This window comes from Pteropus vampyrus, unplaced genomic scaffold (assembly GCF_000151845.1).
Source record: "Pteropus vampyrus isolate Shadow unplaced genomic scaffold, Pvam_2.0 Scaffold78, whole genome shotgun sequence".
NCBI classification, from domain to species: domain Eukaryota; kingdom Metazoa; phylum Chordata; class Mammalia; order Chiroptera; family Pteropodidae; genus Pteropus; species Pteropus vampyrus.
Genome location: NW_011888859.1, coordinates 5,793,100 through 5,804,446, shown reverse-complemented (window position 1 = coordinate 5,804,446; position 11,347 = coordinate 5,793,100). Strand labels below are relative to the sequence as shown.

Here is an 11,347-nt window from a genome sequence, read left to right as displayed (position 1 = left end):
TATTGCTTTGAATTTTTCAGTTAGAGCTGGGTCAGTTAATAGGTCAGGAGCCCAGGCCAGGGGCTCACCGGGCTACGATTAACACGAAGGAGGAGGTGCAGGTCTCAGTGGGCTCGGATCCTCACCCTTCCCAGCTCAGTGATTCATTCTCTGCCCCTCACATGTGGCCCCCTCCACCTTCAAGCCAGTAACGTGAGTTGAATCCTTCTCCTGCTTGGAATTTCTCCTTCTTGGCTCATAAAGGGCCCTTGTGTTTATGCGGGAGCCCACATGGATAGTCCAGGATCCTCTCCCTAATTTAGAGTCAGTTGATTAGAAATCCTAAAGGCATCTGCAAAGTCTCTTTGCCATGTACGATGACAACATCACAGGATGAAGATCACGGAAGTCAAAATCCTGCCCACCAATCCTCCAATCTTGGTTTCCTGAGTTTTAGAGTTAGAAATAAGTGCCAAACTATATTGAATCTTTTTTAGTATCTATTATCGTGATCACATACTTTTTGGTCTTTGACCTATTGATATATTAAGATTTAGTAACATTAAAAAATAATCGCATTCCTGGAATATACCTTTCTAGGTCATAATGGCTAGTTCTTTTATCATATTGCTAGACTGAGTTTGTTATGTCATCATATTGGTTCTAACATATATTTATAAATGAGAATTTTTTTTTTTTTGCATGTTATTTCTGTCAGGTTTTGGGGTTAGCCTATCACGTGAAATGAACTGAAAAGCTGTCCAACCTGCTCTAAACTTTGGAACGGGAGAATAGGAAGTAAGATTGGGTCCAGCCTCTTTCTTGGACAATTCTCCAATAAACTTATCAGTTTTTAATTGTTAGTAGTCTATTTAAGTTCTCCACCCATTTTTTGGCTAATTTCCCATAAAATAATGTTTCATTGAGATTTTTCAAATCAATTGGCATTGAGTTATACAATATACAAAATAACATAATTATTTTCCAATAATGACAACAACAAAAAACCTCACCTATATTTCTCATTTGAATCTGTTATTTCTACTTCATTTTCTCTCTTTCGGTCTTACCAGAAGTTTATCTTTTTGTTATTTATTTCCCAAAGAATTAGATCTGGTATCACATTTATTTTTGTTTCTTAGGTCATTTATTGTTTTCTTCCTGATTTTTCTTAAATTTATTTTGCAATTCTTTTTCTATCTTCTTGAGATGAATGCTCTATTTGCTCCTACGTTGTTTTATTTCTGTACTAGACTTTTTAAAACTTTTTACTTCATTGGCCGTCCACTCTCCAGGTAAATTTCCTGTTTGGGGATAACCCCAAAATAGGTGGAAGGCAGGGCCCCACCCGTCACCCTCACCTCCTATAGAAGCTGAAAGTGGGGTGGTTCCCTCTCCCGCCTCGCTGGCGCCTGGGTAGGCAAGTGAGAAAGGCCTAGGTGCTCCCACCAAGACCTCTGGATCCACGGTCCATGGGCCTCGCAGTCAGTTCCCAGCTGACGTGAGCAGCAGCATCGGAACTCAGGGGTGGCGCAACGAGCATCTTGCTGTGGCCCTCGCACCTCCTCTGCGGTCCTATTGCGGCTGTAACTGTCTGCACGCGGCCGCCCAGCCTCCCCAGGCTCTGCCTGGTTTCTGAGCCTGGTTCTCCGGCTTTCTCCTTCATTTCTATGAGCTACCTGATCATTTTCCAAATAACTTCTATTCCGCTAACTATTTTTGTGCGTGTGTTTGAAATAGTTGGAAATAGTTGGCATAGTTTTCTTTTACATTGTTCTCATTGTCACTTTCTAACTATTCCACAATTGCAATTTTGAAGTTTCTGTCACCCGAGAGTTATGACAAAGAGCTCTTTAAAAAAATACTACATTTGCTTAGGTTTGTGTATTATCTTTGACCGATTTCTAGTTTTATTGTTGTGTCGTCAGATAACATGGTCTGTGGGACATCTTTTAGGAAGCTAGAAATTTTTTGTGGCCTCGTTGATTAAGTTTTGTAAATGTTCTACAGTTTTAAAAAGTAAGTATACTTTGTAGAAACAAAGTTCAACATCTATTTATTATTTATCGGTATCCTTTATTTTATTACTTTCTTTTGTTTACCCGAGCCATCAAAACCTGAGGCATGCTATTGTTTCTCACTAGCATTATGTTTACAGCAAATTATCCTGGCATTTTAAAACAATTTTTTCTTTATATATTCTAAAGCAATGTTATTTGGTACATATACGTTCATGACTAAATTTTTAATTGCCCTCTTTACCAACGTAAAATTACTCTCTTTAACTCAGGTAACATGATAAACACAGTGCTTCCTATCTCGAATTCTCCTTGGTCTGTTCTTAATAACGATCTCTGGGGACTGTCTTTTGCTTTGATGCATCTAGCTGCTAGCACAGTGCCTGACACACAGGTGCGCTCATTAAATGTGAGTGAAAAGGAAGGATCCTGGAGACTAGGCGGTACAGTAAAGTCCTGTTTGTTTTGGTTCCTGGCACGATATAAATGCCAGCTTGCTCCACTCCCTTCCAATGACAGACTTTCCTGTGGGAAATTAAGAGCCCTCTCACCATACCCACACAGTTAAAGGGAAATTCTGGAGTGCTGCCCCACACCAGATGGAGGCCGCGATTCTAAGTCTCAGACAGAAACCTCTTAATATCGAGCACAACAGTGAAGTGGTAACTGGGCTCTCATGGGCAAGGGCAGTGCATGGCGGAGCACGCATGGCGGACGAGACAGATACCTGCCATCTGAGCCCAGAAACCCACATCGCGGAGGAAGCAGCTGGGTCAACAAAAGGAGCCGCTGTGGGGAGAGACCGAGCACAGCAAGGAAGAGGCAGGGGAACGAGGAAAGCTTTACAGGATCCTTAAAGATGATGGTAAAGCTCTACCCAGAAAAGAGTAACAGGATGCCGAGTCCCCTCAGAGGGCGTCTGAACATTCTTCGTGCCACCCGCAGCAGAAATGACAGAAGGGGGCAGATGAAAGGGTCCAGGGCCCCCTCTGTATGAGGGAAGAGGCTGGTACTGAGAGCTCCCCTGGGGGACACAGCCTGAGGGCTTCCTGGGCCATCTCTTTTGTCTTCACAGCACCTCCAGAAGTGGCACAGCAGATGCACAGAGGGTCCCCCTGGCCCAGACAGGGTAGCGGCTTTGGGACCCAGGTGGCTGCTGAATCCAGAGGCCACCTCTCAGCCTCCAGGTAAAGCTGCTTCCACCTGGATAAAGTTAGACACTGGCCCAGAGCCCACCAAAGGACAGACCTCCCTTAAAGCGACCGCCTTGGTCAGGGAAGTGTGGAAGGGACTCATGTGGGACTTTGGAATGTACATGGTGAGTCTAGGAGGACCTTGCCAGCCCACACTGGCTTCTCAGCCCCTCAGCTGCTCTTGCTTTGATGACCCGAGGGAGCCTATGGAGCTGGGAGCAGAGGTGGCTCCACCGCCCCGGCTGTTGGTTGTTTAAACGTTTTATAACTTCAAAGGTCGCCTGAATGAACACACAACCCAAAGCACTCTGCTTCAAATGTGCAGAAGCGATTGATGACAACACACAGGGAGGGAACTAGAAAGGCAGAGAAAGCGTCAGAGAGAAAGAGATAGAAACAGAGGTAACCAGAGACAAAGTCAGAGAGGAGAGATTCTCTTCTGGGATGGCTGAGCATCTAAATCCTACTGGGTTACAGACAGACGAGGGGACTCCTGTCACTCTGTGCAGATGAATCTCGTTCTCTGCAGTATTTGTGGGGACTACGGCAGCATTCCTGCTGTTACTCATGGCAACAGCATTCATGACAAGCACTTACTGACCCTCAGTGGGCACCAGGGTTGTACTGGGCGCATGCCGGGCACCACCCACCCTGACTCCTCAAAGAAACCTATGAGGTTGTCTTAGGGTCGCCCCATTTTATAGATGTGGAAACAGGTAGGGGCGGTCGGATGAAATGCCCAGGTTCCACTATTATCCAGTGATAGGACAAGGATTGATCCTGGGTCCACGTGTCCTTACAGCCATGTCCCAACCACTAAGCTCTGCTGGCTCTACATTTGCAAGAGCTGCTCCCCAAGAAAGCTTTTCCTGAGTCCTCAAGTAAGAGTACAGACTCTCCATGACTTTGCTCTCATTTCAAACTTACTGAACAAAGAAAAAGACTCTTCTGAACTGCCTGGGAAACTGCATGTTCCCTCATCCCTCTCCCAGTGCAAAGCGACATTTATTTGCGTGCCTAGGAATCACGAGTCCAAACCCCTTCATTACTAAGGAAAAGGAGGCCACATGTGCCATCCCTGGCTCTCGGCACATCCTTGTATGTTTTGCCCTGGCTGCAAAAGGTAGAATTCTTTCAATAAAAACTTTCTATCTCAAGATGAAATAGTCGCAAACTCTGCAGTTACACTTCTCAGTTGGAGACATCTGCTTTCCACTCTATTTCCTGAGTGCAGAAGGTCCCATTTGCTGGTCGGCTAATGGGTCCCACCAAAGGCCCAGACGCAGCGTAATGAACTGGAAAAGCAAAGCTACGTAGGCTTGAATCACTGTGTGTGGGCTGAATCGAGAGTGCTGTGAGTAGCTTTAAGTCAGCTGCTTATCTCACCTGTCCTCCACGAGTGGGGCCCTCATCAGGGTTTGCCAAGCTCCAGCCCTGGGTCCATCAACTGATGCTAAGAGGCAGCTGCAGGCAATGTGCTTTCTGTCCAGTGTTCCCCCTCTCGAGCCCATCCCCAAACCTTCCCCACTCTCCTTTCCCGTGGCTGTTCTGCGTCTCCAATTATAGGACAACACACAGGGAGGGAACTAGAAAGGTGCTTGACCGGGCAGTGCTGGACTGCCACTGTGACTTGGATTTATGAGGAAGGTCGCGGGAGGGCTCCTGCATATTCCAGACCAGTGGCTCTTATTTTCTCAGCTGGCAGTTTCTATAACGGATATTACCTTAAATAGGCTACAGGAGAAGTACACCATTAACTGGGATTGATATCTAATTTTGGTAAGAGGATTTTACATCTAATTCATTAGGGTTCTTTAAGGAACATGTAAACCTATGGGTGATGGAGGGAATGACTAAGAGAATTATATGAACTTTTAGAAAAGTGTTTTGCGATAACACCAAGGGAACTTCAAAACACTATGAGAGAGAGAGGAAAAGTTTATCACGATTAGGAATGTAACCTAGAGACAGGAGACAGGGTTGAGACCACCTGATCCAAATGAACAAATAGAAACAGTCAGGTGAACGTTGTTATAAACGATAAAGGCGGTGTCCAGTAACCACTTTGGGTTTATAGTTAATGCCTATAAAAATCCCTACCTATAAATGCCAACTCGAATAAGTCATTAGACCTCTAGGGGAAAGCATACAAAATAACAGAAGTCTTTATGTGAAAAAAATATAAGTTCCATACTATTCCATCATATAATAATATTCCACCATGTAATATCAAAATTACAAACCTAGAAAGGGTCCTGAGAATCCCTACAGATTGTTTCCCTGAAGATATTTAGGCCACGGTGCTGTTTTGGCTTAAATTGTCCTGAAGATGGACATGGGATGACCACTGGGGGCCGGAGTCACCAGGAAGGGTATCAGAAAGCAAACAAAGGCTGTCATGTGTCCTTGTAGAAACTCTCATGTGCCCTCACATAGAAGACCTCACATAGTGGGCATCCCACTTGCAGAAGGCTACCGCGGATCAAGAGATTGTCCAGAGGAAGCCAGTCAAAACTATCAAGGGAGCAGCAGTAATAATAGCAACAGTGCTAACAAGCACAGGGCATTTGCTCTACGCCAGGCACTGTTCTAAGAATCACTCTTTCAACCACCCCACGAGGTAGGTGCTGTTACCGACCCCATTGCAGAGATGCAAAAATTGAGGCACAGAGAGTTGAAGTAGCTTGTCTAAGTCACGAAGCTTGTGTCTGCACCCAGGCCACGTGACACCAGATTCTAGGCTCTTAACTACAGGCTACTTACTACCTGGGAAAGACTCAGCAGAATTCCATGCTGCTCCACTGCGGGGCAAAGGCCTAAAGTAATTTATCTAAGTTAATAAAACCAAGATAAGGCCCGATAGAGAAATAATGGACTTTCCAACAAACTGTAGATTACTAACGTTAGAATAAAGTAAATTTCAGACAAAGAAAAGGAAAAGTGCTTTGCACAACAGGAAGTACATTATAACATTTTATTGTCCTGAAGAAGAATTGAGCCTATGAATTCCAGGAGACTCAAAAAAGTGCTGGCGATCGATAAGGTGTTACTCAGGGAAAAGGTTTGTTCTGAGGTGTTCTGTCCTTTCCCGGAGGAGGAAGCAGGAGACTTTCTATGCCCCGTTGCCCAGGGATACCCTTAGTTATTTCTCTTACAGGCAGGCTCTGGGGCTGAAGGAGGGAGGGCCTCCCCAGCGTGGCAAAGCCTTCGTCCGCTTCTTACTACCCTTCTTGTACCGTAGGCCTCCTGCCAGCCCTGTGCCAACCTCGTCTCTAAGACGCTCCACCCCAGGAAGGAAGGTGGTCTGTGGGTGCAAGCAGCAGCTTTCAGTGTGAAGTGCTTGCCAAATAATTCCAAAGGGTTGGACCCACATTGGTTATGGCCTAACGGCAGGGCCGAGTCTTCTGACCGAGGACCTCTGAGCTCCACTGTATCCCCTCTGCCCATTTCCCTAGTCTGTCCTTGGGACAGCAAGTACACAGGGGAGGTTGTAACGTCTCTGGGAAGAGAAACACCGCTAACTGCAGGCCCACAGGTCTCCTGGCCTCTGCCTCGTTTCGTCTCCTTCGCTCGAAAGGTCTCAGGCTCCCCATGCCAAACGACCCCCCAGGACTTGCAAGAACGCACAGAGCTCATCTGGCTGTACATGCAGATAGCTCGCTGGGCAATGGAGGGACCTAAGGGTGAAAGGGTTTTATTTCAAGTGCCTGCTGGCCTGGCAGCTCCAGGGAACAAAGAACCCCCACTCTGGTGTGGGTGCCCCAGGAGGATAAGGCCTTAGGGCACTGCACCAGTAGGATGCTGGTGTGCAGGAAGTAAAAAAAAAAAAAAAGAGAGAGATTTGGCTTGGTGAACAGGATCCGGGCAGGAGGCCACTCACAGGCCACATATGAACTATTACTGAGTTGTTCGGTTTCAAAGGATTAAAGAGACACACATGCGGACTCGTTAGCGCCCGTCTATTCAAAGGAGATCGGCCGCTCCATCAGCGGCAGGCATTTTTGCACAAGCATTAGGGGCGGGACGGAGGCGATTTCTGCTTCTACTCACCTACGCAGTTATCGCAAAGGCTACAATGAGAGGCACGAGGGGGCCGGAAAATCTTGCAGGTGAAACAATATTTAAGTTTCACAGTCTGGCCATTGATGATGACTTCTTTGGTTCTGGGAGGTGGGCGGTACCCCCCTGAACTGGTGCCGTTTGCGATATCTGTGGAGAAAAGAAAAAGAGCAGACGCCCTTAACGTAGCACTTAACCTCTGTGGGCCCTCGCGCCTAGGGGGCTTGGGGTCAGCGCTGCCAAGTGCAGCGCCCTCACCTGTGCCTTTCTGGGAGGCTCCTGGCACCAGACACACAAATGTCGGGGGGATTGGCCGTCCCATAACCTTGGAGCTTCTTGCCAGGTCTTGGGGCTGTGCTTGCTATTCCACACTGGTGGGAGTGACCACGTGCTGAGCTCTGGCCAATGGGACGCAAGCCTACGTGGCCCCGCCCAGCTGGTGGGCCCCTCCCCAAGCCCCGCCCATTCACTCCACTCCTGCCCCTGAGTCACCTTGGAGCTACAAACTCGGGTCCTTGAATGACCACACGAGGAAAACGGCCCCTGAGACCTCTTCCTTGGACCACATGGTTACAGGAGCACCACATTCCCACGGTGTTAAATTGCTGAAAATTTGGATTTCATTCATTGCAGCAGCTAGCGCTGCCCTAATACTGTGGGTGACATTTACATCGGGGACACTTTCTGTCTCCGGCAGCCGACTCCATATCCGGCTCCAGAATCTGCCCACTTTGCGCACTGGCCTCCTCAGAAATATCAGGTATTGGATGGGGGGCATGTCGAGTTAAATATATATATATTTAAATCTTTAAGTGTCTATTTTAAAAATAATTTCTATATTTTATTTGACCACCATCTTTATTTAGACCAGTTTTTAAAATGTTGAATAAAATACAAATAGTCTTTTTTTTTTTTTGTATATTTTAAAAATAATTTCTATATTTTATTTGACCACCATCTTTATTTAGACCAGTTTTTAAAATGTTGAATAAAATACAAATAGTCTATTTTTTTTTTTAAGTTTCATTTTCATTTACAGTCTGGTTCTTGTCCCTTAGAATCACACAGGGAGCTCGTAAAACTCCAGTAATACATGGCCCCTTCCCTAGACCCATTAAATCAGAGCCGCCTGGAGTGATTCTAATGTGTTGCAGGGTTGAGAACCTCTGCTCTACAGGAAGATAAAACATCCAGTTTTATCCTTGTTTAGACCCCTCACAGCCCTATGAGACTTGCCAGAAGGCATCTGGGCAGCTAGCTGTGCAGTCAAGTACAGGCCACAGGTGGACGGAGGATAGCTTCACCCAGGGCTTCGTGGCCGATAAACACGGCAGAGCAGATCTGGTAGCTAGAGGAAATCTTGGGAAATTCATGGTGTTCTCTCAAAACAGAGCTGGTATCGTTAAAGGCAGTCGTTCCTTTTAGTCCATACACACTCGAGGGACACACTATCAGACAGCAAGAGTTGCAACATGCTTTTGGAAATTTCCAAAGTGGTAGGAATGAGTCCCACCATCCAATTAGTGGTAGGAATGAGTCCCACCTCCCCCACCCCCAACTCAACCGATAAGGGCAAGAGTTATGTGGAGAGTTTTCAAAACCATTGATATTTCAGTCTTGCTCTCAGAAGTTCTGATTTCATTGGTGGGAGACAGTGTGGCATCGGCGGTTTCAAAAGCTCTCCAGGTACAGGAATCTCCAGCCAAAGCTGAGGACCACTCCCAGTGTGGTCCATGCAGTGTCCCTGTCATCTGAGAAGCGGGTTCTGGGCCCCGCCTGGAGATGGTGCAGCAGAATCTGCATTTACCAAGATCCCCTGGGGTTCCTGCACTTGAAAGTTTGAGAACCCTGGTCTGGGTGCCTGTGAATACTCCCCATCCATACACCACACTCACCTCGCACTCTTAAATTCCTCTTTGTCACGTACCCAAATACACTCACGTGACAGAGAACTCAGAGAACACAGCTTCACTCGTGTTGAAACGGTCGCTTTGCGAATCAGTCCCAGCCACCCAAGTGTTTTCCCGTGGAGGACTTGGTGATTTGGACAGCCAGTGGCATCTGCACAGCCCCTCTGCCCCCCGGCAGGGTGGCTGTCACTCATTGATAGAACCCATGACTCCGGCGTCACGATTTTAGCACCCCGCCCCCTCCTTTACCCCAATTTTCTTTAAGGGGCTGTCAGAGGCCTGGAATCTGCCCCCAGCCCTTTAGCCTAAGGCTTTTGGTCTTGGTGAGTACACCAGCCTCGCTGGCAGGGGGAACATTACGAGCGATTACTAGTCATGGAAAAGGAAAGCTCCACGAGCAGGTTGTGGGAGAGGACAGAGAGTCCAGGGACCTGTGAGGGACAGAAGGGAGGGGAGGGAAATGGAAAAGCGAGCAGCAGCCCTGCTTTGCCTCTTTGGGGGGACAACCCTCCTATTTAGAATAATTAAACATCCGCGGAGCCACCCCCAGGATGCCAGGTGATCTTGCCAAGCAGGACACCGTTTCTCAGCATGTGTCCCACCTGCCTGGCGCCCCAGGTGGCTGCCCTATGGAATGGTGCTAAATTCAGCGGGCATCTGGACAGGCACTGAGCTCCCAAACATACGCAAGGAAGAGGAAGGCATCTCCACCGACTCTGTCACAAGGAGAAGACAAAGAGACAGCACCGCTGCGTACTTCCCTGAGCATCGGGTAAAAATAACTGGCTTTGAACAAACACATCAAAGATAAGGTCAGATCTTTACCCAGTGCCAACTGGGTGCCACCGAAGCCTAAATTAATTATGACTGTCACCTCGCTAGCCTTATGTCGTTCAGCTGTGAAGTCTGCGGTGTCTATTTAGCTCTTGCAAACATGGCTAGAGAAGCTAGAGAGACATACAGGTGTAAAAACAACAATCCAATCACTAATATTTGAGTTAATTTAATCAGAAAAGTTTGAGAACTGATTTGTCAAGGAACGTGTTTTAAAAAGCGGGGATGACAAACTGACCTACACTAGAATGATGACTGAAAAAGCCCAGTTCTAGAATGGTCATGATTCGAAGAAGTGCGTATCTGCTAGTTCTTCTTAAGACAAACTCGAGTGATCCTATAGTTCATACACTTTCGAAAGATTAAACCTCTGTTACGAAGTGAAAGCTACAATTCAGCATATGTGGTAAACTGATGCTGAAGTATTCAAGTAAACCCACAAACTCTTTGACTAAATATCCGGAGAGCTCTTTATGTCAAAGGAATGGAAAAAGACGAGCAGGATTCGGGGCCCAGTTACACCATCATCAAGTGACCGAAGGACCACAGAACTAAAAAAAAAAAAAAAGTCCATTGATATTCATAAAGGATTTACTCTGAGCAAAATACCAGGCCAGAGCCAGTGGAGGACCCATAAATAGACAGAGATATCCGTGGGGTGGGGAGGGGTCGGTGGGGGTCCTGCTGGGCTGTCCGATGAATGTCTCCCGGCCACCCCATCCCAGCCTGCTTTCCTGACGGCCCTCAGAGCCTGCTCTCTAAGTGCAAGTCTGACAAAGAAGCTCCGGTTCTCCTGTGAGGCGCAGCAGTCCCCTGTGCCCGGCCCCCTCTCTCCTGGTACACGACCTTACACAGAGCCAGTGCCTGAAGCGCCGGCCTCTATGCTCCACTTCCCGGTGTCTGCACGGGACGTCTTCTCCACTCGGGCCTGCGATCCTGCTGTCGGTGGAGACAACCCTTTTCCCTCAGGTCCAGCTCAAGCTTCTCTGCGGAAATGTGCCAAAAGCAGAGTTGCTTGTGTCCTCCTTTGGGCGCGCACTGTACCCGGCTCATTTATTTATCCAGTCACTCGCTCTCACTGTGCTATGCGGTGCCAGCCCTGTGCTGGGAGCGGGGGGTACAGCAGGAACTGAACAGACTTTTTCTCTGTGGGTGGTGTTCGTGGGCTGGAGGGAAGACCAGGACCTCCAGTGCATCCGGTACGAGGATTAACTTCCCTCTTTCCCCAGATGACACTCGAGGGCAGGGAACATGCCTTACCATGTCGATGTTCCCGGTGTCCAGCACAAGTAGGTCCCCAGGAACTGTCCACTGCATGGAAGGCCAACTGTCCTGACAGGTAGGGAGCAACGAT

The 11,347-nt window shown here is 47.5% G+C and overlaps 1 protein-coding gene across 1 annotated transcript in view; it reads right to left on the bottom strand.

Annotated features, from left to right (window-relative positions):
- The window catches only part of ZDHHC14 (zinc finger DHHC-type containing 14), a 240,238-nt gene that overhangs the window by 60,572 nt on the left and 168,319 nt on the right, over window positions 1-11,347 (bottom strand). Inside the window, exon 3 of the mRNA XM_023532166.1 lies at window positions 7,241-7,399. Within this exon, the coding sequence (XP_023387934.1) occupies window positions 7,241-7,399 (159 nt within the window). The remainder of the gene's footprint in view (window positions 1-7,240; window positions 7,400-11,347) is intronic.